The sequence below is a fragment of the Peromyscus leucopus genome, chromosome 19 (assembly GCF_004664715.2).
Source record: "Peromyscus leucopus breed LL Stock chromosome 19, UCI_PerLeu_2.1, whole genome shotgun sequence".
Classification (NCBI taxonomy): Eukaryota; Metazoa; Chordata; class Mammalia; order Rodentia; family Cricetidae; genus Peromyscus; species Peromyscus leucopus.
The window spans coordinates 53,172,762-53,199,578 of record NC_051079.1 but is presented as its reverse complement, the minus strand read 5'-3'; the positions used below and the strand labels follow the sequence as shown (position 1 = coordinate 53,199,578).

General features: G+C 47.6%; 1 protein-coding gene across 1 annotated transcript in view; it reads right to left on the bottom strand.

Moving 5' to 3' along the window:
• Nucleotides 1-2,933: 2,933 nt before the first annotated feature.
• Nucleotides 2,934-26,817, bottom strand: part of LOC114685965 (O-acyltransferase like protein) — a 46,539-nt gene continuing 22,655 nt past the window's right edge. Inside the window, exons 8-15 of the mRNA XM_028860612.2 lie at nt 22,179-22,280; nt 14,433-14,598; nt 12,155-12,234; nt 10,074-10,187; nt 8,289-8,421; nt 5,678-5,864; nt 4,119-4,261; nt 2,934-3,837 (exon numbers count right to left, since the gene is read on the bottom strand). Of these exons, the coding sequence (XP_028716445.1) occupies nt 3,712-3,837; nt 4,119-4,261; nt 5,678-5,864; nt 8,289-8,421; nt 10,074-10,187; nt 12,155-12,234; nt 14,433-14,598; nt 22,179-22,280 (1,051 nt within the window). The 3' untranslated portion in view covers nt 2,934-3,711. The remainder of the gene's footprint in view (nt 3,838-4,118; nt 4,262-5,677; nt 5,865-8,288; nt 8,422-10,073; nt 10,188-12,154; nt 12,235-14,432; nt 14,599-22,178; nt 22,281-26,817) is intronic.

Sequence of the window (26,817 nt, the reverse complement as noted above, 5' to 3'; positions counted from 1 at the left end):
CTGCCATAACAAAATACTCCAGCTAAGTGGCTTGAAACAACAGAAATGTTCATCTGTCACATGCTGTGCTGGCAGCCAGATGTCCATCATGGGTTTGTTTGGTCCTTCCTGAGATGGAAAACAGTCATCTTTGTGGAGGGGCCTCAAAATAGCTTGACCACACAGCAGCCATGACAGGCTTAGGGGCCTAGACACAGATTCCGTGACAGGCTTACTGGCAGGCAACACCCAGATCCAGGAAAAGCCTTAAGCTGATACCACCCAGGGATCCTCCCAGAGGTGAGGAAGTACCTGACATCCCAAACATTCCAACCATTAGATAAGGTGGCCAGATGTCCTTGAGTCTAGCACACACCTGTCTTTTGTTTTACAGATCCCCTAGACAACTGTCAGCCAATCAGGGTCCTGGACCCTGGAAATCCCTTCATCCCAAACATTTTAAGTATTAGATAAGGTGGCAGATGTCCTTGAGTCTAGCACACACTATTTTTTTGTTTTACAGATCCCCCTAGACAACTGTCAGCCAATCAGGGTCCTGGACCCTGGAAATCCCCTCACCCCACCCTCTGCTGTGATAAAAACTCTGCCCCACCTGAGCTCAGAGTTCTCTGCTCTCACGGCTGAGTCGGACAGACAGAGGGACCAAGCTCCGGAGCTTGAAATAAAGGCTCTTTGCTTTTACATGTGGGATTCGGTCTCCATGGTGGTCTTTTGGGGGTCCCCGCGATCTGAACATAACAATCTTCATCTAGTATCTTTACATCATTTTTCCTCTGTGTGTGTGTGTGTGTGTGTGTGTGTGTGTGTGTGTGTGTGTGTGCAGTGTCTTTACATCATCATCCCTCTGTGTATATGTGAGTGTGTGTGTGTGTGTGTGTGTGAATGTTGTAAGTATATGTGTCTGTCTGTGTGTGTCTTTTATAAGGACACTAGTCATTAAACTGGGGCCTGATGCCTCAGAGACCTAATTTAACGTAAGTACCTTGGAAATCTCTCTAAAAAGGCGACATTTTGAAGTATGGGGAACTAGAACCTCAACAGGTCTTTTAGGGGAATTCAGCTCATAATAGGAACCATGTTTTAGGAAAGATGACTTTTAAAAGCTTGTGTTGACAAAGTCTTACGAGTCGTAAATGCTAGTGGGTCACAGCACCCTAAAGACTCAAAGAAAAGTTATAAATCCATCTGGCATCGTAACAATACATGGACAAAGCTAGTTGTTTCTACAATAACACATATAGAAAGCTATATGAAGCAATTTTGGTGAGGATAACAGCATTATAAACCACATGAGCTTTAAGACTCAAATGATGATACATGGACTACATTGGGTAATTGCCTGATGCTAAAATGTAAACTGAGGCACAAAAAAAGTTTTATAGTATATTTGAGCAAACACTAATTGATACTAGGCAGCTCCAAACCCAGTGTGGTCTAGGCACTTCACATGGGAACTCATCAGGGCCGCATGGAAGCCAAGTCAACGTGTTGGTTACAGTTCCACAGCTGTTTATTTGGTCTCCTCCCACTGGAGAGTTTCCAGTTATGTAAATTGTTTGTCTACTTCTAATTGGTTGCGTTTAAGTTTTGTTTTTCTTTAATATGCAAATGTATAAGAAGTAGTTCAACTTACGTTTTGCTTAGGTTTTCAAATCAAGCAAAGCTAAGGTCATGTTGTTAGTTATTTAGCTGCATTGTGTTCTTACCCTACAAGGAAGTGTCACGAAACACGACAGAATCCGCTTATAGAGTTTATTAGAGTTAAAGGGACAGAGTGCGAAGGCCTGTGGGAGAGACACGTGCGTGGAGAGAAGAGAGAGAACCGGGAATATGGCGCTCCGCTTTAAAAACCGGCTGGGGGCGTGGCCAGGTCACGTCACTACTCCACGCGTGTGCGTAGATCACATGGTCACGTTGCGCGCTTACGTAGCCATGTAACGTCACGGATTCTGGTCACGCGAGATGCCTTGGCAGGAACTTGCTAGGCGGAGGTGTCCGGCCTGACCGGAATTGGCTAGGCGGAAGTGTCCACCTGGTAATGCGACCGTAGTGGGCGTGTTGTGAACCTTCACATGTAGAAGGAAACTCAAACTGTGTGGCTTTTTATGGTTTGAGCCTGGCCTCCATTTTAATACTTTAACACTATGGTCAGCAGTACAGAAAATCAAATCCAAGTCAAGAGAGAAAGGGAGAGGGAAGGAGGGGGAGGAGAGGGAGGGAGGGAGGAGGGAAAGGAGGGAGGGAGAGAGGGGGAGGGAGGGAGGGAGGGAGGAGAAGAGAATGGGAGGGGGAGGGAGGGAGGGAGTTGTTGTATACGTACAAAAAAATCATGATAAAATTGCTTTTATAAGGAAGACTATAGGGGTCCAGCCCTTTATAGTCTTTTCCCAGAGTTCCAGAAGAGACGCTACCAGAGGCAAAAATTAATCTGAGGGATGTCGAATGAATCTACGTACACGAAACTCTTTAGTCCCTTCACTTTATTCTTCTGAGTCAATTCTCTCTCTACACAGCTTCTCTTCTGCTCTCTTCCTTAGCTCCTTTCTTGCCTGATTCTCTCTACACTTCTCTGCTGTTCTCTTTATGTCCTATCTTGGCTCTCCATCTTAGTTCTCTCCAAGTCTCTGAGGTCTACAGTTATATATCCATGCAATCAGCAATACTCCAGCTGAAGCAAAGTCAAACGGCTTGAATTCTTCCAGGGTCAAACAGAGGTGATAAGATACACACACACAGAGCAATAATTGTCAGCATCATTTGCAACCCAAAAGGGGAGTGATTAAAGGAGGTAGGGTCAACTAAGGGCTAAAATCAGTTAATAGATCAAAAGGGGGATTTATGTGCTCAAACTATATTCTTAGAAGTGGTTATTAAAATGTTAGGAGCTTTATGTCACTAAGTCATGACTAAAATAAAACTGCCTTTTTTTTTTTTTTTCTCCATTGGAGCCTATCTGTCTCTGTCTAATCTCAGCTGTGCCCTTTTCTGGCAGGGCAGGTGAAGTGAACTGGTAGCTAGATAGCCTGTGTCACAGCTTGATGTGCCTGGTACGTAAAAGCCCTTTTGTTGTGGGCTTTTGTTAAAGGGGAACTTGGGCTATGGGAGAAAGGAGGGTTTAAGCTTAATTTGCACAAGAACAAAGTTTTGTACCTAACATCTACCTGGCCTAGGTGGATATTTACCTTACTTCAGGAGGCTAGCAAGTGGTCTGAATGCTTATCTGCAGTCTGCCCTTGAATGTTTGAGAGAGGTCTCAGATAAAATGCTTTTGTCCAGAGATAGCCCTGGGCAGATACTTGCTCATGGAGATAATTGTAGAAAGGCAGACTTCTGGGTCTAATGCTAAACAGGAGAACAAAAGCCTGGGGATCTTATCCAAATACCCCAATAGGGAAAAATTGTGCCTAATAAATGATCAATCAAATGGGAAAGCTACAACAGCACACAAGAAATGCACTGTAGGAGACAGCTGATACATACAAAAGCAGTATCACCAAGACTCCTTGAGTCTTGGCTTTATCCTCTGGAAGAATTCTTTTTGCTACCGTCAACTGAATTCCTACTTCATACTTCTGTGGCTCGCAGCACTTTTTATAGTGAACACGGGTTATCTATACACATTGTACACAGTAAATGTTCACAAAATCAGATTCCCGTTCCTTCCGAGGACCACAGGTGGGCCGCGGTTCTCCGGCGTTCCAGTCGGAATGCTCACGGCCCAGCAGGCACGGGTCCCCACGGGCCGCACTTCAGCTTCTGCCATGGCTGCTCGATGAACAGCGTCAGGGCCAGCCCGCAGAGGAAGGTCAGCACACAGTGTCCAGAGAAAAGATAGAACTGTGGACAAAGGGGCACAGTGGACAGCTTATTCCATGGGTACCCCCATGCTTGGCTCTGAGAGTACAGTGCCCCCAGGCCATGAGGCAGAGCCAGGAATAAACAGTTTACCCTGGACTGAAGCCCTTCCCCTCCCTCCTTCAGCTAAATCCTGGAGCAGAGCAACTCCAGAAAAAAGAGCGGCAAAAGCCAGCCCCTAACAAAGCCAGCCGTTTGATCTGCTGCTCAAGAAGAGCGAGTGGCGGAGCGAAGGCAGGACCCGAGGCCAGGCCCTCGCTCACCATATTGGTGTCAGTGTAGTGGAGAAGGGTCTCCTGCAGTCCGTTATAGAGGATGATCACTATGGGGTGGACGAGGTAGCAAGCGTAACTGATGCTAGCCGGGAGACTCCAGATGCCGCAAGAAAGCACACGCGTCAGCAGACCTGGTGGGAAGAGGGACAGAGTCGCAGAGTCGCAAGCCCGTCTGTGGTGCTACCTGACACATTGCAGTATTCTCTTTTTAAAAGAGTATGTGTGTGCATGTGTGTGTGTGTGTGTGTGTGTGTGTATATGTGTGCCTGTGTTGTGTGTGTGTATGTGTGCATGTGTGGTGTGTGTGTGTGCATGTGTCTCTTGGAGGCCAGAAGAAGGTGTTAGATCCCCCAAAGCTAGAGCTAGAAGTGGTTATGTGAGCTGACCAACGTGAGTGCTGGAACCAAGCCTGGGTCCTTCATCAGCAAACACTCTCAACTGCCGAGTCTTCTCTCCAGCCCTGCAGGCCCCTGTTGTGTCTCTAGACATCCCCTGGCCTCCTGGGGCCCCCACTCTACTGCAGTGCCTTGTGAGAGAAGAATTCCTTCTTATCCATTGCTGGACCTCAAATGCATAGAACGCCGCCTGGCACAAAACAAGTATACAAACACATTTATGCAATTCAGTGACTAAACCTAGAAACACTCAGCCAGCCCCCAACCCCTGGTAACGCAGGGGGTCCCTTTGGTGACTGTTCCATGAGGCCTGGAAGATGTATGTCCATGTATCAACAAGTTGAGGCCACTTGTTTTCTCTTTAAGCCACAGGGTCCCACCATGTTGGCCGAGGCTGAACAGCTTTCCCCCTACAGCCTAATACTAAACTCATCCAATGATGTCCCTAGAGTACACAGCTGTCCTGCCCACTCCCCACCCCACCCTCCACCCCTGGGCTCTGCTCCATGGCTTCGAGGATTCAGGGAAGTTTGGAAACAGAGATTTTTCCGGATGGTGCCTGAGTGATGTTTGGTGGTACCTCTTTACCTTCTCCCTACCTCGGGCCAAATAGAGAAGTGGGGAAAGGAAATGCCAGGAGTCTTGCACACCATTCTCTCTCTAATCGGGAGAAAATTCCTTCCTTTCTATATATCCCCGTCATCTGCTTGCCCCCTCTGCCCAGCAAAAGGCAATGGCGCAAAAATATTCCCCCTGGTTATGGAAGGGGCCTCAGTGACTCTTGAACCTCCCCCCCTCAGGCAGAAACTGAGGCCTGAGGTGGGTGTGACCAGAGCCTTGTCCTCTGTTGCTACACCACATCATTTTCTCACTGCTTTTTCAAGTTCTTGTCTAGCCTCTTAACTAGCTTTATGGAGAGACCCAAACCTTGTCTTTCAGGACCTACCTTATAAGTAGTACATAAACCAACACAAAAAATAATAGATTGGGCGTTATTTACCCCAAGGATAGAAACGAAGTGTTCTTTCTGTGTTGGTATCAATCATTACAATTATCCCTCCCTACCTCTGGGTGCACACCTTGTCTTTTAACTTTGTCGCCCTCTGGAACAGGGTGTGAGCCCAAGAGCAGAACCAGTGGCCCTCCTCCTACCTCCATAGCCTTCCTGACAGGCAAAGATGACCCAGCCCACAGCTGCGGCCCACAGGGTCCGATGGAGGGCCTGGTAGACGGCAGCAGCCATGGAAGAGGTGGGGGAGGTGTCATCCACTACGTATGCCAGCGAGACAACTGCAAACAGGGTCAGCAGAGAGAAAGTCCAGCCCAGCGTGGCCTGCACCTGAGGGGAACAAGGGGCAGTTCACAGCTCGTGAATCGCTGCATCCTTTGGCATATGCTCACTTCTTTGGTGCCATTTCTATCACTTGAGATCTCTGTGTGTAAACCTCAATCGCTACAGATTTCACTAAAACAGAAGATCAGCGTAGTGGTAGGCAGGAGTTAGGAACAAAGCCGCTGAAGGGAGTGTGTACCCATAAAGGGATGAGCTGAGCTGGGTGTGGTAGCATATGCCTAAAATCCTGTTGCTCAGGAGACCAAGGCAGGAGAATTGTGAGTTCGAAGCCAACTGGGCTACACAGGGAGACCAGATCTCAGAAACCAAAAAGTAGTTGTAGAAAATAATAGCCTATTGAGTGACACGATGATGACTCTGCATGTTCAACAGTCCTTAGATCACTTTCATGCACATACATAATGTGCTTGGACCGTATTTGCTCCCTACTAATCCACACATACCCCCTCTTCCCTCCCTCTGGACACCTTCCCATCCTGATAGTCACTCTGTTCCTCTCACGCAAGAGACAAGCAGGGAGGATGGGGGGGAGGGATTAAGGGCTTACGGTGACAGAAGAGCCCCGCTCCTTGATTGCAGTGACATGTACACATCTCCACACAGGACAGCAATTCCCAGAACTACACACACACATACAAAGAAATACAGGGGAAACTGGCAGGTCTAAGGTCCAGGCGTTGAGCATTGTCAGTTCGTGGGGATGAAAATATACCACGGTTCCCTGACATGGTGCCTGATGCACAGCCTGGTTGAAGGACACGAAGGAACTCTCACATTGTTTGTTTTACAATTTCCCGCAAATATATAATCAGTTCAGGATCAGTTAGAAGAGAACTTTCCTCTCCAACACTCCCTCCACTCCTAATGTCCTACTCTGTCCCTTAATCAAAAGGATGCCTCATAGATGGATCTCTGTGAGTTCGAGGCCAGCCTGGTCTACAGAGTGAGTTCCAGGACAGGCTTCAAAGCTACAACAGAGAAACCCTGTCTCGAAATACCAAAAAACAAAACAAAACAAAAGGATGACTCAATGATGTGGAAGAGGCCCCTTGAGGAATTGAGAGGAGAGCAACTTCAGGCTCAAACTTAAGTTCCATCCCCCGGCTTTGTTTAAGTCCTGGATTTTATGCTACTTGTCTTGATCTCTGCAGACCCAGACCTATCTTCCAAGGCTCTCTTGCTTCTCTATGCTCTGGCTCGTAAGCCGCCATGATGATCAAGCTGAAGTAAGAAGCTTGAGACCTACTTGGAGCTCAACTACCTGTCCCCGGTTGGCTGTAGAGAAGGAGATGAAACTATGGGGGGGAAGGGGGGGTCCTACTCTTTTAGTTTGAACTAAGTCAGTCTTAGCCCCTCACCCTCTGCCAAATCTTTGGTGTCAGCCAGTCTGCAACCTCAAGAAATACAGCTGAACCCATGCTGTCCTCCGCTCCTTGCCTACCTGTCTGTTCACAGGATCCTCCCCGTCTCATCCCCAGCAGCCACCGCATGCTCGGCTTCCTCAGGTAGGAACCAGAGTTCTCATTTTTCCCAGCATTCTGTTTTGTTTCTCCAGCTCAGTCTGTATCCCTAGCTGCATGCTCCTGACCCCAACATTGCCCTTGACATGGCTCCCCAATGCTTCCTTTTGTCTTACCTTCTCCCCTTTGCTAATAAAAACCCTGTTCTCCCTGGAGCCTCGGCTCACCTGGGCTGTGTTCAAGGGTCTCTTTGATGGCTCTGTGTTATATTCTACAGCTGGATAGTGCATTTCCAGAACATCAAAATGCTGACATGTAAAAGATACACTCTTCTGTACAGCCACTTGTCCTGATGAATCTTTTTGTTTGCTTGCTTGTTTGTTGGGGTAATTTTTTTTTTGGTTTGGTTTTGGGGTTTTGTTTGTTTGTTTGTTGTTTTGTTTTGGGATTGGGGGAGGGTTGGTTTCTCAAAAGAGGGTTTCTCTGTGTAGTCTTGGCTGTCCTGGAACTTGCTGTAGCTCACAGAGATCCATCCACCTGCCTCTGCCTCCTGAATGCGTGGATTAAAGGCATGAGCCGCCACACCCAGAAAGTTCTATTTCTTGATATTGCTGTGAGTCATATGAGCTTTCCCAAGGGCCAGAGTCTCCTTTCTGAACTATGACAAAGCCAAGGCCAATGACGGTCATACAGAGCCCTTGGAGGGGCAACAATTGTGTCCCAATGGTGCGATCAGATTCTTGGTCCTTTAGCTCAGAAAGGAGGATCGGACTCTGGCTGGAAGAAAAGTCCTCCTCACGGTTTAGCATGGAGGTACAACACACTGCATCACAGTAATGAATCCAGCAGCCTGGCTCCACCTCCGCTTGGAAGAGCCAGGTGAGAGAGGGAGGCCATGCCAATCCCAGCCAGACTGAGGCCCTTACGGGGAGGCAAGGGGACAACATACCGGAGTTTTGAGAATGCTTGTAGGGTGGTCCGAATGCATGAACATGCTCAGGAAGAGGCCCACAAGGAACGGGCCGCACCGGCAGTAGGGCTTGGTGTAATACTCTGAGAAATACAGGGCAGTCTCGTTTTCACTGGAAACAAACAAGGAAGAAAGGCAGAAGCTCAGTTTTGAGCTGGATGAGGAAAAGGGAATGTCCTCTGGGGTGATCCACAAGTCTAGAGTCAGATTTCCCAATAATGCAATAATGATCCACACACAGTGACCACCTAGGTCCTAGACTCTTGGGCCACAGCTGGCTTGTTTAAATTCTAAATTCCCCTGGGCTCCGTACCCAGATCTCAAAGGCATGTGATGATTTCGTTTGTTTTAAATCCTCCTTCGTGGTGGCTGATCCACTGCCTCTAGGAGTGAATGGAGTGCCCAGAAGGATCTGTGTGAGTAGGGGGTTTCCAAACGGGGAGCTGGAGACATTTGAAAGATGGGACCTGATGGTGAAGACTTGTAATCCCAGCACTTGGGAAGGAGAGGCAGGCAGGTCTTTGTGAGTTCTGGGCCAGCCTGGTCTATATAGCTAGTTTCAGGACAGCTGGGGCTGCATTGAGAGACCCTGTCTCCAAAAGGAGAAAGAAAGAAAGAAAGAAAGAAAGAAAGAAAGAAAGAAAGGAAGGAAGGAAGGAAGGAAGGAAGGAAGGAAGGAAGGAAGGAAGGAAGGAAGGAAGGAAGGAAGGAAGGCAGGCAGAGAGAGAGAGAGAGACAGACAGACAGACAGAGAGACAGAGTTTCGGATAGCTTGCAGGCACTGACTGAGCTATCTTCTCAGCCCCTCTAGGCTTATGGGTTTGGGGGGTTGTTTGTTTTGTTTTGTTTTGTTTTTTGAGACAGGGTTTCTCTGTGCAATTTTGGTGCCTGTCCCGGATCTCGCTCTGTAGCCCAGGCTGGCCTCAAACTCACAGAGATCCGCCTGGCTCTGCCTCCCGAGTGCTGGGATTAAAGGCGTGCATCACCACCACCACCACCACCACCACCACCACCACCACCACCACCTGGCTAGGCTTATAATTTTATTGGGAGGTCAGGAAGGGCTGCTTTGGAAAATGTGACATTTGCATGGACATCTAGAAAGACGGGCTGGGGGCAACCCTGACAGAACTCAGACGCTAATGGAAGATCGTTCTAGACTGAGAGAACAGCAGAACCATGGACTCCGGTGTGGGTGTGGCTGGTTGCAGCCAGGTGGCTTTGGGACGAATCTGAGCTTCTGGCTGGCTCGCCTGATTTTCACGCGTGTGGTGCTGACTGCCGTATTGAGAAAAGTCTAGTTCCTGTCTATACACGGATTTCTATGGCAGGGTCAGAAGTAGCTTACTGTGGAGGCAAAAGAGCTTTGAGAGGTGGATCCTAAGTTCAAATAACACCTATGCCAGCCCTTAGCGGCTGTATGACCTTGAAAAGGTAACCCCAACTTCATCATGGGTTCAGTTTCCCCATCCAGCAAGATACCTGCTACACTAAGGGAGAACCCCATTTCAGCCACGTGGGGGTGCTCCTGTCCTCCGAGAAGCATTTCCTTGAGTCAAATACTTGTTAGAGGACCCACGCCTACAAGTTGAAAGGTTGAGAAATTCAGAACTTTCTTCTGGATCAAAGGTGTATAACCCAATTTTCCCATAAGTTGATGGGCATAGGACGAACAGCCTGATGACTCTGAAGACCTCTCTGGGATACCCTGACCCTGGTGAGGTCATGCAAGGGACCAAGAGGACCAGGTTGGAACTGTGTTACCTGGCTGCTGATGGAGACGCCACTGGGAGTTTATAAGCCAATGTGAGCAGAGCAGTGGCCGCGAAAGATGTCAGGAACAGCAGGGCCCCGAGGAGGACAAGGACACGTTTATTTCTGTAGATGAGAGGGCAGGGGAGAATGCCTTTCAGTTGTCTTCCTCATAGCATGAATGAGGTGCTCAATTCCAAAAGCCCTGGGGCCTTGCTTTCAAGGGAGAAAGGGGGACTTCAATGGAACAGAGGAAGCTGGGCTGGCTGGAAGTTCCTGAACTGCCTGATCTTGACCACTGACCAGCAGTGAGACCGTGGACAGGACCTTGAACTTGCCTTGCCTGCCCTGCCCAGACGCTTTGTACTGTGGCTCAAAAGGAGACCATTCTTGGAAACGGGGCTTGTCATCTACGGAGTGCTATATGGACATGAGTGGTGGTTGACTTAGAAGTGGAGTGAGCTGCTCAAGGCAGGATGGGCCCAGATAGGACACAGCCACCCACTCCAGGGAAGGGGAGGGAGAACAGAGCAGGGAAGAGAGCCCAGCTTTCCTCGCCAGCATAAGCCTGAGACAAATGTTGATGTGGGAGGTTCGCGTGGGAGTGGAAAAGAGAAGCAGGAAGGCAGGGAGAGCCAATACAAGGTAAGCTATTGAGGTAACCAACACTCAGTTCTTCCAGCATGTTCTACAGCTTTATGTAATATGCCTCAGAACTGTCTGAGAGGATGAAGGAAAAAAGATTTCCCCATTATCTTCTGTTCCACAGGTAGCTACGCACATTAATTCCTGCACACTCGGGGTTGTACACGAAGGAGTCCCCGCTGTCATATACTGCAGGATTCTGTGACAGGGAAAAGGTCTGAGGATGCTGGCTCTAAGTGAGGCACTGTCTGGTGACTCGGAACAGAACAGGGCGGATGGGGACTGTGACAATCTGCTGTGGCACAGAAATGTGGACATTCGTGTCTCCATCTTTTAGAAGTAGTTTCCCATTGTGACATTCATGCCCTGTGACCCACTGATTCCCCCTCAGGATATGCATTCGGAAGAAACACTGGAGTTGGAGACAAATGGTTGTCATGAAATATTCATGGGAAGTTATTTATGAAAGCATAAAATTGGAAACAATCCAAGAGAAGGTACAAGCAAAGTATACTTCATTCAGGAGATTAAATGTTTGGCAGACATTACAGTTATGTTTACAATCGGGAAAATAATTTAGTAAAACTACTTTTAAAAGCTGTGGAGGAGCATGCTTTCGTCTTTAAAACAAAAAAAAATTAAGCAGGAAAAAAAAATCAAAAAGATAGCACCAGGATCTTGACAGTGAGCCTAGCTTGCCATGAGTGATGGACTGGGGTGAATATTTTCCTTCCTCTTAATCCTAATGTTTCCTAAATTGAACACATATTTTAACAAGGAGGAATAATAAATTTCTTTTTTAAATGGCACACTATAAATCTCCCGCGAATTACTGAGACTCTAAAGCGTTTCTAAAACTAACACAATTAAGGTGATAGATTCAGGCTGTGGGGCGGCAGGTACATTGCCGCATGGCTAAGGGCACTGTAAATTACTCCCCTCTTCCCAGGGAGCAATTTCCCAGTCTGTAACAAACACTTAGGAATCCCTGCCACCCTTTAACCTGGTGATTCCACATAGAAATATGTCCCCATGGAAAGAGCTACAAGGAAAAGTGGAATGTTCAGAGGCAGTCATCACAGTGCCATTTATAATCATGAAAAATTGGGCACCATCTAGATACCCAACCATAAAAATGGACTATAAATCCTGCGACTGACAGGTATGCGGGCTGTGTCAATATGTGGATATGTTTATGCGAACAGCTGGGAGGGAAAATGCTGAGCACTGGGTATTCCACACACGGGTGATAAATCTGGGAAAACATGCTGATTTATATGTGGCTGCCAGAAGACGTGGAAGGCAGGCAGGAGAGGGAGCGGTGCCTCCCGATCTGGAAAGTTAATTTCCTACATTGTAAAAAGCTGCTTTCTACAAAGCTGGAACATATCTGAAAGTTCCGGGCCAAAGGACCCATGGAGGGGAGGGGAGGGACATCTCAGACCCACTTTCCATGGACGAAGAAGATGAGCGGCGTCAGGAGGTGGAACTGGAAGTCGCTGGCGAGGTACCAAGTCCAGCCATGGCACTGGGGGAAAGGAGAAGTAGATGTGATTCCTCCCTTCCAGGTACCTGGGCTGTAGAGTGTCTGCCGTTTGGCCTGTTGAGCAGGTGGCCGGGGCAGCTTTCATGAGAAGAGGAACTAGACACCCTCTGTCCTTCCTCAAATCAGCCTTTGGACCAAGCCTGGTCTCATGGAGATTCAGACACATTTCTCTCTTGTTTCTAAAAACCAACATAGCTTGTCTCCTAGGACAGCCATGGGAACGGACTGGGGTCATGATTCAGGAATGCAGGAGGTGGCTGTCCTTATGGTGTGACTGGAATTCCAAGAAGCCAGAGAGGTCCTTTCCCTTGCCTGGTTCCCACTCCCAGCTCTAGGTGGAGAAATTGTGTTCTTTTGAAAGCAAATATTTGGCGCACACTCAGAGTTCCCACTAGAACCAACATGGATGTCTGGCCAAAGCCACGGGGGCCCACCTGCTCTTCATGCTTGTGGTAAATGAAGCCAGCCATTGTGGACATGTTTTATCTCACATAAGAAAATTCCTAGGGGCAATTTTCCTGTCATTTCAGATCCCAGGGCCCAAAGGAGCCCAAACTTCCTCAGGATAGAGGGAAGCTTTGTCCACAGTTAAAAAGACATCTTTGAAGCCAGGCAGTGGTGGCGCACGCCTTTAATCCCAGCACTCGGGAGGCAGAGGCAGGCAGGATCTCTGCGAGTTCGAGGCCAGCCTGGGCTATAGAATGAGTTCCAGGAAAGGCACAAAGCTACACAGAGAAACCCTGTCTCCAAAAACCAAAAAGAAAAAAACCAAAAGACACCTTTGCCATGGAGAAAATATGAATGGTCAGGCTTGAGAGCCATGGCACCTTGCTTCTAAAAATCTAAGGTAGGCTTCCACTCAAAGAGGCAACTGGCTCCTGTCCTTGCCCCTGATTTTTTTTAATGGCCCAAGCTAGTCTGCATCCAGGAAAATGGCCCCACCTATCTCCTGGGACCATATCACAGACGTGAGCTCATCTGCAAGAGGTCAGCATGGATGATGCCCCGTCAAAACATAAGATGCTTGGCCATCTCATGAATGAGTGGTTACGTGCAAGAATTAGGGACCTGCCATTCCACCCACAGGAGGACTTAAGGACATGGCTGAGTTATAGCTACCTCATATTATTTCACTCCAAGTTCATTATTGTCCTGCTGGATGTGTATTATTATTGTTGTTTTGTCAACTTCATACAAGCCAGCATCTTCTGGGAAGAGGGAGCTTAAACTGAGGAAATGCCTGCAGGATATTGACCTATAGGTATGTCTGTGGGAACATTTTTTTAGATTTATTTATTTTATGCATATGCGTACTCTATCTGCACGTACACCTACATGCTAAAAGACAGCATCAGGTGCCATTACAGATGGTTGTGAGTCACCATGTGGTTGCTGGGAATTGAACTCGGCACCTCTGGAAGAGCAGTCAGTGCTCTTAACCACTGGGCCATCTCTCCAGCCCGGGGAAACAGTTTCTTGATTGATGACTGATGTGGGAAGGCCCAGCTCCACTGTGGGTGGTGTCACCCTTAGGCAGGTGATCCTGGGTTATATAAGAAAGCAGGCCGAGCAAGAAATGGGGAGCAACCATGCGTCCATAGTCTCTGCTGTGGTTCCTGCCTGGGTATCCTGCCCTGATTTCTCTCAGTGATGGGACCGTGGCCCAGGATGTCTAAGCCAAATACACTCTTTTCCTTCCCAGGTTGTTTTTGGCCAAATGTGTTTTCATCACAACGATAGAAAACAAACTGGAGTAATTATGAAGATTTGGATTCCGTAGGCATAGATCTGAACCAGCTCTGTCCAGCCTGGCCTGAAATCAATTCAGAGTTCACCGAGGCGGGGTGGGGGTGGGGCATTGTTGCGATGTCTCACCCCAGCATAGGCCCCCTGTGTGGAGGCAAAGGACCCCACTGTCCTTTCCGGTGTGGTGACCTGGACGGGTTCAGGATCATTCGGAGAGGGGAGCTGCCCCGAGACCCACACAGTCCACTCTCATTAGGACCACTGCAGCCCTTTCTTACTGACAACAAGGACCCCTACACCAGCCGGTGCCATACCCCTAGAAGCACCACGGAGATGGGGCTTAGGTTGGCCCTTTGGGAAACTGGCCAGACCACGTGACCGAGACACCCTGTGTCCGCCCATACGCCCTTGCAAATCGGCTCTTGGGAACTCACGGCGTTCTGAACAGACACGAAGTTGTTCAGCAGCAGCAGATTCGTCCACCAGACTCGCCGGCAGTTATCCCAGTGGAACTGCGGCACCTCCCAGACAGGTCCCCAGGGAACCAAGGAGAAGAGTCCGACCAGCAAGCACACTGAGTACAGGTGAAGAAGCTGCAGCCTGGCGGAGAGATGCGGGAGAGACGATGACGCCGGGAAGGTGGTGCCGTGGACTCACCTCCGCGGGCACACAGGGACGGGAGGGATGCTTTCAGAAACCCGTGACACCGGTGGGCAGCCTCAAGGGCCCACAGTCTTGCTGAGCGGCCCAGGGTGGGCTGCTGGCTGCGCAAGCCATTTATGTCACCATCGAAACGGGAGCTTTCGGGGGTTCCTGAAACTTGAGATAATCCAGCTCTTTTTTTTTTTTTTTTTTTTTTTTTTTTTTTTTTTTTTTTTTGTAGTTTTTCGAGACAGGGTTTCTCTGTGTTGTTTTGGTGCCTGTCCTGGAACTCGCTCTGTAGCCCAGGCTGGCCTCGAACTCACAGAGATCCGCCTGCCTCTGCCTTCCGAGTGCTGGGATTAAAGGCGTGCACCACCACCGCCCGGCCTGGTAGTTCTTATTCCATCTCAAATTACAGCCCAGAGAAGTCAGAGTGACTCATCCACAGTCACTCATCCGTAAGATGGGTACAGCTCATGTTCTTCCCATATGCCTCATGAGACAGAAACTTCTTTCCTCCCTCCTTTCTTCCTTCTTTGCTGTACACTTTTTCATCCTTCTAAGCGGGATTTGACACAGCTACAGACTGATGATTAATGCACAGGGTCCAGGACTGGCCACGTGACTCAGTTGGTAAAGCCCTTTTCTAGCGTGCACAGAGCCCTGGGGTTTGATCCCTGGTTGGACATAAACTGGATATGTTATGTTAGTACATGCCTGTAATCCCACAACTCAGCAGGATCAGAAGTTCAAGACCATCCTCGACTACACGGTGAGAGAGAGGCCAGTCTGGACTACGTGAGACCCTATCCCAAATAAAGAAAATAAGGAAAAGTAAAAAATACATATATACATTGTCTTAGTTAGGTTTCTGTTGCTGCGAAGAGACACCATGACCACAGCAACTCTTGGCAGCTTATAGTTTCAGAGGTTCAGCCCATTATCATCATGGCGGGTAGCAAGGCCGAATGCAGGCAGATGTGGTCCTGGCTATATCTTGATATGCAGGCCACAGGAAGTGGACTGAAAACTGGGCAGGATCCTGAGCATATGAGACCTCAAAGCCTGCCCCTACAGTGACACACTTCCTCCAACAAGGCCACACCCACTCCAACAGAGCCACACCTCCTAATAGTGCCACACCCTCTGAGTTTAGGGTGGGGGTGGCGGCGCGGGGAGGGGGTGGTAATTACATTCAAACTACCACATACATGGTCCAGATCAGTGGGATGCAAAAGAAATAGAATAAGACAATCTGCCACTCACCGGGCATTTCCCAGTTGCTACACTTCTAATGCTAAAGAAATATTAACTACCACGAACTTAAATATTGCTTCTTTAGCTGATGGACTCAAAATATGATCATTAAAGACTATTAACCAACATAAAATTTATTAAGAAGATAGCTGCTTCTTGGAGTACGTAGTATCTCTCGGTTGACCACTGTGTCCGGTAACTGCAGAGTGGACGGCACATATGGAAGTTGGAAGAGAGGGCGTGGTTGGGAGGGATGCGTGATTGTGGCATGGGGTGGAGCTAAAGTCAGAGCCCTTGCTGGTTGGTTGGTTGGCTGGATTCTGCAGACAGACTCTTTTTTATGTATTCCAGGGTGATCTCAAACACTTGATCCTCCTGCCTCTGCCCTCTGGTGCTGTGATTTCAGGCGTGCTCCACTATGTCCCCACAGAAGCCCTCTTTTATGGTTTTCCATTTTTCACATGTGTATGAGGTGTGCATGTGTGTGTACATAGGTTTTTGCAGGGTCGATGTGCGCTTGTGTGACTGAGCACATGGAGGCCTAAGATTGTAAGGAAATTGTCCTTTATCACTCTTCCACCTTATCCATGGAGCCAAGGTATCTTAATCAAACCCAGAGCTTGCTGATTTGGTTCGTCTAGCTAGGTAGCCGGCTTGCTCTGAGAATCCCCTGTCGCCATCTTCTGGGGCTGCCATGCCTCCCAGGCATTTTACTTGGGTCCCTGGGGAGTCGGTCACTTAGGTAACACTGACCACATCCCCATCCCCAGGAGTCCTCTTTTGAAGAGATATTTTTAGCTACAGTGTGGCTCAGTGGTAGAACAAGTGCTTAGTAAGGACAAAACATTGGGTGAGATCCCCAGTGCCACAGGATAGACAGACAGATGGACGGACAGGTAGACAGACAGACAGACAGGTAAAGAATACATCTGGAAATTTAGGGTGGTTTTTCACTCAAGCAGAGCAGAGCCCCTGGTCCCACAGCCCCTCCAAACAAATGGATAAGAGCCCAGGGCGGGTGAGGTCTGACAGATGGAAGCTGGCAGGTCTTGGCACAGCCCCACTTAAAGGTGCCCATGACAGTGGAGGACTAACCTGGTCTTCTGGTCACCCGGGGAACAGGCCTGTTGCCTTCCTTCCCTGCGATGGCAGCATCCTCCATACACAGTACCCCGAGAGCACTCAAGGCACAGGGCTGGAATTACTGAGCAGTGTCACCGAGGAAAAGCAGGTAACTCTGTCCCAGATCTGCTCACCTGCCTTGGCTTTGGAGCCAATCTCCCTGTGGCCTGCAGCCTGAGGCCGGCCAAGCCTCCCAGTAGGCGGAGGTCCCTGCAGCTGCTATTGCAGGCCTCTATCTCCAGGAAACCTCCCTGGATTCCCTTCCTGTCACGTGTCTCCTCCTCCTCTCTGGGAGAGAATCAGCCCCTGCACCTTCCAGGAGCAGAGCTTAAGACACATGCTTTGGGAGGGCACATGCTACCCCACCCACTCTGACTAGCATATTCACCCCTTGGCAATCCCTCCAGAGGATGGTGTTAAAATGAAGTCTTCAAGCCAGTGGGCCATAGTTGGGAGTGAGGTTGAGCCTCTGGGTGGGTGGGTAGAAATCCTGAATTAGGTGGGCTAGGGAACCAAACCAGAAAGGCAAGTTTGAGTAGTTTTGCCTAAATCATTCACATGTGTGAAGGTCATCTCAATTTTGTCTCTTTCCTCCCCTATACAAAGAGGGTGATGATCACTGCCTCCTAAGATCCTGGGAGAATCCTGTGAGGTAAATAAGGCAATAGAGTGAAATGTCTTCGATGCCACAGAATTAGACCTGTGCTACACTTTTGTCCTGGTTACTAGGAGAATGAAAGGTCTTGGCCTGCGTCACGGAAGTATGAGAAGCAGATATGTGCCTATCTGGTGGGTAGGATGGATAAACAGGAAAAATCATGCATGTACCAACTCCATTTGCAGGGATTTACCCTATAAGCATGCCCACCAAAACCTCCCCACTCAGACCTGCCCATCCCATCCTGCTCACCCAAATCTTCCCATCCAGACCTGCCATATATATCACCTTCTAATCTAAGAAAGCAAAAAGCTTGGAAACTTCTTCCATATCCATCAGTGGGGTCAACTTAAATACACAATGGTCCATTATATACAAAGCCCCATAGGTCACGTCAGTGGTGTGGGTCCTGTCAATAGAGAATACGCTGGGGCTGTGACATTAAATGAAAAAGCCACATGCAGAACAGGATGGTGTCTAAGTCAACTAAGCCACCTCCCTGCCCCCTTAGCTATGAACTTTTAAGTGTGACTCCTAGTTGGAGAGAACAGGCAGTGCTAAGACCCCAGAACATCTCCTCTACTTCCCATTTGACAATATCCGATCCAGTTTACACCCAGAAGGTGGGCGAGTGGGTGGATTATTATTATTATTATTATTATTATTATTATTATTTTTCCAGATAGGGTCTCACTATACAGCCCTGGCTGTCTTGGAACTCACTCTATAGACCAGGCTGGCCTTGAATTCACACAGATCCACCTGCCTCCGCCTCCTGAGTGCTGGGCTTAAAGGTCTGCGCTACCACCGCCCAGCTTGGGTTTTCTTATGAAGCAGTAGCTTCCAGGCCACCTCCTGATTTCCCACCCCTGCTCCATTCCAGTGCCCTTACTGCCTGGCAGGCAGAGGATTGCTTGCAGCCTGCATATCTGATGCCATGCCTCCCCTGCTGGTGCTCTCTAGAGGGTTTTGTCCTGGAATAACCTCAGAAGAACGTGGAGAGAGAGAGCGTGGAGAGCGTGGTTGCCCCTGGGTCTAGTCCTTCACCTTCGCCCTCCATGACCTCACCCCAGCTGTTCTCCCCACACCCCCAACTTCCACACCCCACCTGCCAGCAAAGAGCTTGGGGGGGCTCCTCAGCTTCCCCAGCCACTCCAACCACACTCTGTCCTTGGGGCTTTTGCACTCTGTTACCCCTGAATGGATTGCTCTTGGCTTCTAGCATTTTCTTTGTGTGGAACATTCCTTTGCTTCTTTCAAGATCCTTCAGGAGGTTGGCCCACCCTACTTCTGTCTCTCAATTCTCTTTTTAAGGCTCTCAGATTACTGGTCTATTGTGTGTTTATTTACATACTGCACTTTAATGATAGATTATTTATTTCTTATGTATCTGCATTTACTAGAATGTAACCTCCACTGGAAGGATTTTATTTTTGTTAGGTTAATAAAATGTTGAATCATCAGATCTTAAAACCATGCCCGATACACAGTGGCCTGTGATGAGTTAATAGTGAAGCCATCTTAGCCATTTTATCTCCTGTCCCCTTTTTGTTTCTTATATAGCCTAGGCTGGCCTCAAATTCACTAGGTAGTCAAGGCTAGCCTTGAACTCCTGATCTCCCATCTTCCACCTTCCCAGTGCTGGGGTTATAAGTGTGTCCTACCATGCCCAGCTTATCACCTGTCCTCTTGAAGGGATAGGTGATAGGAACATGAATAGGAACAACGAGTTCTGAATTCATAAATGAGAACATCCTAATTGCCAGGGGCATGACTATCCTGCCCCTGAGGATCTTGGGAAGGGCAAGGCCAGGATGAGGTTAGCACCACCCACCTCCATTTTTCAATAAAGTTTTGGCTCAAGTTGGAGTCATTCTCTTCCCTGCTCTGACTCAAATCCCTTCACTTCCAGAGTTCTTTGTCTCAGCCTTGTTACTCAGGTTGGGAAATTCACCTGCCTTTGAGTTCCTGTGTCCCTGTTCCCACTGCCAGGGGCCAGATTCCAGGGTTCCACACTTCATCTTGCTCACAAGTCATATCATCATCACCTGCTCCCACCCAGTGACCTTGTGCCCCCCAACCATGGCTCCCTCTGCCTGGAAAAAAAACGTTCTCCCATTTCCCAAGTTGTTCTGTTCCAAAACAAGCTTTCCACGCTCCTGGTTTCCTCACCCCGAACTAAGCTGTTCTGAACCTGGGGCCCGGGTGGCAAGCCCTCCATTCCGGCAAACCTCAGGCAGGACAGGTTGCTTAACCAGAGCCTCATACTCGAAAGACTCGGAAATCCTGCATTTCCCCTCCCATGCCCCACTCCCCTTCACCAGGAGGAGGGGGGCTGCATTGATAAAGCTCAGAAGAAACCACAAACCACAGTGAAAAGCAGTGCTGGTCTACTCCTAGCCCCTCCTCATTCTTCACTTACAGAGAGAAAAGCAGAAAAGGCTCAGGTACCAGCAAGAACAGTGACGAGGCGTGTACTCGCTGAGGGCTTACTGTCTATCCTTTCGAAGTTCTTCGTGTACATTTTCTCATCTCACAAGAATCCTACAAAGTGACACTAGCTTCACTACCACGACCTCGATTTTTTTTCTTTCTTTCTTTTCTCTTCTTTTTTTAATTTTTATTTTTTTATTTTTTTTTTTTTTTTTTTTTTTTCTTTTTCTTTTCTCTCTCTCTCTTTCTTTTTTCTCATTTTTTTTTTTTTTTTTGAGACAGAGTCTCAGGAAGCCCAGGCTAGTCTCAAGCTCTCCATTTAGCTGAGGATGACCTTGAACTTCCAGCCCTCCTGACTCCTTCTCCAGAGTTCTAGGACTCCAGGCAGAAACTATCACTCCAGATCTATGTGGTGCTTGAGACTGAACCCAGATCTTCAGACAAGTAATGTACCAACTGAACTACATGCCCAGCCCCTAATTTCATTTTATAGATAAGAAAACTGTGGGAGCCCCTTTTCAGGTTCCTCATGGCTTTACCCAGCAGGTCTGCATAGAGAGGATGATTAGGACCACGGGCCTGAGTGCAGGTGTCTGAGATGGTCTGCACTTGGCTGTGCTGGGGGGAGGTCAGAGCTCGTTGGAATAGGTTCCAGGCCCTCTCAAGGCTATCCTTTATTTTCTATCTGTTTCTCTCCACATTCTAAATCCTTCTATCTAATATTTCCTGATGGCTCGTACTCAAGAAAACTCTGGGGAACTGTGGGGTTGGTGGGTAGACACCCCGCAGAAAACCTAAGTACAGAAAGGCTGGGACAGTCACGTAACTGGTGCATAGTTAAGCTGGGACACAGGCCAGCAGTGGAGCCCTGGTATCTGTTCCTGCCCACGCCCATTTCCCCAGCCTGGGGATCATTTTAACTCTTTCCTTGACAGAGTGGTGGTTAGTTTTAATATCAATTCGTTACAAATTAGAATCACCTGAGTAAGGGAGCTTCAACTCAAGAATTGTCCTGACTGCCTTAACGGATGTGGGAGGACCCACCCCAAATGTAGGTGGCACCTTCTGGCGGCAGTCCAGATACAAAGGATGCCAGAAGACACGGTGTTTGCCTTCAGTCCACTTGGCCTTCCCTCTTGCTGCCGAGTTAACTCACCCTGGTGCTGCTGCTGCTGCTGCTGATGATGATGATGATGATGATGATGATTCCTTCACTGACAGCTGAACCCACATTTCCGGGTTTCCTTCATAGGCTAAAGGCCAATGGCTTTCCAGGTTCTCAGCACCAATTTGGGACTGCTAAGTCACCAGCCTTGTGGTCTGAGCAACTGCCTGGTTCTCAGCCTCTCAGGTGTGAGACAACTATAGTTACTATTTCAGTGAGAGTGGGTTTAGTAAATTCTTTTGATATATGACATGTGATATATGTATTATCACATAGGTGAATATATATATATTCATCCTATTGGTTCTGTTTCTCTAGGGAACACTATATAGTGTAGTATAGCAAGATGGAATGCAGGGAGCTGGGTTCTGGTTCAGTCCAGCCATGTCTGGAGAGCAGGAGCTGAGGTGTCCTCTCCCTTTAACTCCAACTCTCCCATTGCATCCCTGCCATCACTTTTTGTACTCTAAACCAATATCAGAAGTACTTCCTCTTCAACCAACCACGGATTGCCTAATAAGGAAGCACGGCCATGACCCGAGCCTCACCTAACACCGTTCCTTGCCATGTGTTACTTTTACCATCAGACTGGCACGCTGACTTCCAGGATCACTTGCAGCTACACCACTTCTCTCCTGCAGAACACAGATTCCCATGGAAGTGGATAGGACATCTATGGAACTCTACTTCCAGCCAGCCGAGAACGTGTTTGCTGATGGAAGACACCAGTTTTCCATGACCTTTGCCATCATGGAAGCTGAACTATTTTAAGCCAGTCAAATGCAAACATAATTAAGGAAGAAAACTGTTTCTTTCAAAGACTCTTTCTAAACAGGGTTGGACATTGAGAAATACCTATTTCATAGCCAATAATGAATTGAAATATTACATAAGTTAACCTACCTTGTAAAACGTTTGAGAAAGTATCTGAGCATGACTTTAGGGGTTATTCCCGCGTTTGTGTTCCGGTGCATCTTTAGAAATGACCTTGCACTTAACCAACCACTAGGAGAGAGAAGAGAGTAGCCTCAGAAGTCAGTTAGCAATAATAGAGTTCATCAGTGAGCTGCCTCGGTTGTCTCAGTCAGGACAGGCTAAGGGATGCTGCAGTGACAAGGTAGACCCATGCCTTAAAGCAGCAGACTTTTGATTCTTTGTTTTGTTTCACTTTGGTTTTGTTTTTCTCATACAGTATATTCATAGCCTGTTGGCCAAGTCTCAGAGTCTTCTTTACTATGGGCTAACGGGACAATGAGTGCCCACAAATGACCACAGCAGCGAAACAAGAGAGCACTGGAGTGTCTCAACCCAACAACTCAATGTTCTAGCCTAAAGTGGCGCATGAAAGCTGTTGGAATAAGTGTTCGAGGGTTTCAACAGAAGGCTAGTGGCAATACCAGGTATAACTTGTTAATTGGAGCCAGTAATATGGTCCATCCACAAGCCCAAGTACCTGAAGCAGGGGTTCTCAACTTGTGGGATGCAACCACTTGGGGATCAAACAACCCTTTCATGGAGATCACATATCCCCATGATATCTGATATACAGATATCCTATATATCAGATATTTACGATAGTAGCAAAATCATAGTTATGGAGTAGCAATGAAATAATTTTATGGTTGGGGGTCACCACAACATGAGGAGCTATATTAAAGGGTCACAGCATTAGGAAGATTGAGAACCATTGACTTGGAGGATGAAAGGTCAGGAATATTGGGCTAACAATACCAATAGCTGCCATGCTGTTGCTCTCTCTCTCTCTTTCTGTCTCTGTCTCTGTGTGTGTTTGTCTGTCTCTTTCTGTTTCTGTCTCTCTGTTGTATGGTTCATGCATGTCAGTATGTAAATACATGCGTCCATTGCCACTCATGCAGAAGTCAGGCAAAGACATCAGCGTCTTCCTCTGTCACTACCCCCCTTATGGTCTTGAGAAGAGTCTCCCACTGAACTAGGAGCTCACTATTTGGGGTAGACTGGCTGGCTAGTGAGCTCCCAGGATCTGCCCTCTCTGCCCCACAATGCTGGGGCACATGTGGTCATGCCCAGATTTTTGATTGCTAGGGATTGATATGCTAGGGATTTGAACTCGACACCTCAGGCTTGCAAGAGCTCAAGTACTCTTCCACACAGATCCATCTCCACAGCCCTATAGGCCTTTTAAAGTAATGCCAGTGAAGGACTCCCAATGCTATAGCACCACACCATTTTCAAAATGCTTTCCCTAACAAGATTGCTTCAGTTCTCCGACCATACCCAACTTCCTCTAAATAAACATTTGTTGAGTACACAGGCAAACAGATGGATGTTTGAATCCTACCAGGAGCAAGAGGGAACATTTTTTTTTCTTTTCCTTTTTTTTTTTTTTTTTTTTTTTTGCGGGGTGGGGGGGGACAGGGGCTTCAAGACAGGGTTTCTCTGTGTGCCTTGAATCCTGTCCTGGATCTCACTCTGTAGACCAGGCTGGCCTCGAACTCACAGAGATCTGCCTGGCTCTGCCTCCCGAGTGCTGCCACCTCCGCCCATCCAGGAAACATTATTATTCCTGTTTTTCCAAGCAGGGAAAGCGACACTCAGATTACTAATCGGGCTGCTCAAGAACACAGAATTCCAGTTTTGTTGCTTTGATTTTGAGACATGGTCTCACATAGCTCCCAATGGCCTCAAACCCCTGATTGTAGTTATTGCCTTTTTATTTTTCTTGAAGTAGACTCTTTGTTACCGCGTACAGCCTCGAAACCAAAAACACAAAAAATACAAATGTATGCGTGCAGCTTCTTGTAACTTTCTTATAGCTTTTTTCCTTTTTTTTTTGTGGTTTTCCGTTTCTTGTTGTTGCGGCGTGGTGTCTCTGCTCCTTTTTGTTCTCTCTTTTTATATTCCTGCTCACTCTCAGTGTTTTTTTATTGACCATCGACACAGTTGACATGCCGTCCCACACCCTTGATCTTCCTGCTTCTACCTCTCAAGTGCAGGGATTACAGGAAGATCATAGAATTCTTAACAGGCACATTCTCATAGTGAATTCCCCACCCAACGTCAGCTTTGAGTTACAGCTTGGTGGTGAGCAGGACTGTGAGTTCCTTCACCTTCTGGCATTCGGCCCTCTGATCCTTATGGGATTCCTCGGAACAGCAAACGTGTTTCCTGCCGCACAGCAAGGATGCCTGTGTTGGGCCCTACTTGGAAGGGATCCTGCTGGGTTGGGGAATGCCTCTTCGACTTCCTTTGAAAAGCAGCAGGCTGGATTCCTTATAATAGGAACCAAATGCATAAAAGACATCTAAATGAAAGCCCTGAGAGCTGGAAGTAGGGCAGCCAATTCTGATTCTGGCCTCCTCTTCATCTCAGCAAAGGATGAATCTGGGCCATTCTTTCTTCTCAGAGTGCCTGGCACCCACTGGCAGGCAGTCTTTGCTAAGCAGAGCTGGCTCTTGTTCCGTGTGTGGGAATGTACTGCTTAGCCCACGAGGAGGGGCACTAAAACGAGGGGAAACAGGCTGTGAGTCCCAGAGTCCTGAACGGACTGGAGAAGGGGAAATCACTCGTCATAGATTAGTATGATGCTAACCCAAGAGGTAGGAAAGGATTTCAAAAGAGTGGCCCACAGCTCTCCTCCAGGGTAACTGAAACCCTGTTTTTTCTGTATATCAGTGATCGAGGGTCAGACATGAGACCCAAGAAACAAACTGCAGCAGAATACCCTAATCTGAAATGTGTGGACCCCGGTGTGGGTTAGCATTTGGGAATGCTTGCACACATCTAATGAGGTATTGGAGATGAAGCCCGAGGCTAAGAACAAGTTCTACAGGTTATATATAGGCCTGAAGATGATTGTAGACAATATTTTTGGCACACCTATGTTTTGTCTGGGACCTATAACCTGTAGAATTTCCCACTTAGGGTATTTTGTTAGCACTTTAAAAGCTGCAGATTTTGAAATATTCTGGGTGTCGGATTTACAGGGATACTCAACTTGTATTCTTAAGTTCTGATTCTGACCTTAATAGTATGGGCAAATTATTTTGTTTCTGGACCTTGAATTTATTATCTGCAAAAAAACAACAATGATACTCCATTATTCAATAGTATCTGTGGGAAGTGGGAGCTGGAGAGACGGCTCAGCTGTTAACAGAAATAACTGTTCTTCCAGAAGACCCAGGTTCAATTCCCAGCATCCACAAGGCAGTCCACACCATCTGTAACTCCAGTTCCAGGGGATCTGATGCCCTCTTCTGGCCTCCTCAGGCACAAGGCTGTACATGGTACATGAATATACATGCAGGCAAAACACTCATAAACATAATTTTTTTTTAAAAAAAAATAATTTTTAGAGTAAATGTGAAGGGCTGGAGAGATGGCTCAGTGTGGTTAAGGGTACTAGCTGCTCTTCCAGAGGACCTGGGTTCAATTCCCAGCACCCATAGGGCAGCTCACAACTGTGTGTAACTCCAGTTCCAGGGAACCTGACACCCTTTTCTGGCTCTCCTGGGCAGCAGGCACATGTGTGGTATGCAGGCAAAAACTGTACCCATATACATAAAATTAAGTAAATAAATAATATGTGTGGTATATGTGTGTTTTGTGTATGTGGTGTGTGGTGTACATTGTGTAGGTAGTGTGTTATATGTGTGTTTTATATGTTGTGTGTGTGAAATGTATGTGTGTATAGTGTATGTATGTGGAATGCATGTATGTGGTATGATGTGTGTGTTGGTGTGTGTTCATGTGTGTTGTGTTATGTATGTGTATCTGCGTGATGTGTGTGTGTGGTATATGTGTGCTTGTATATGTGCGTGCATGTGTGTGTGTATAATGTATGTATTCGGTGTGTGGGTATATATGTGGTGTGTGTATGTATGTGGTATGTATGTGTGTGGTGTGTGTGTTTGTATGTGTGGTATGTATGTATGTGTATATGTGTGGTGTGTGTGGTATATGCATGTATGTATATGTGTGTGTATGTATGTGTGTGTGTGTGTGTGTGTGTGTGTGTGTGTGTGTGTGTGTTGCAGGTACTCATATAGAGGCCAGTGTATCCCCTGCCTGGCTTCTTACATGGGTAGAGGAGATTCTAACTCAGATCATCCTGCTTGCAGAGGAAGACTGTTACCCAGTGATCCTACTCCTCAGTGAGCCATGCACACACACATATACACCACAGACGCACACATCACATATGTGTAAATTTGAAATGAAAGAATATGGGAACCATCTGAAGTAATAACATAAACCCAGCACTTGGGAGGCAGAGGCAGGTGGATCTCTGAGAGTTCCAGTCCAGCCTGGTCTACCAAAAAAGTTCTAGGACAGCCAGGGCTACACAGAGAAACCCTGTCTTTAAAAAAAAAATAAATAACAAAATAAAATAAAAACTAGAGGGAAACAGGCAATCACAGAATGATCCTGAGAAATGGAAACAAAGAGACAAAGCAAAGAGAAACGTCGTTCTTCATCTCTGACCCACTGTGCCATCCCAATGCCTCTGCGCTCCTCCGCTCCAACACCCGGGTTTACCCTGTGCTTCACTGACCAGAGTGGA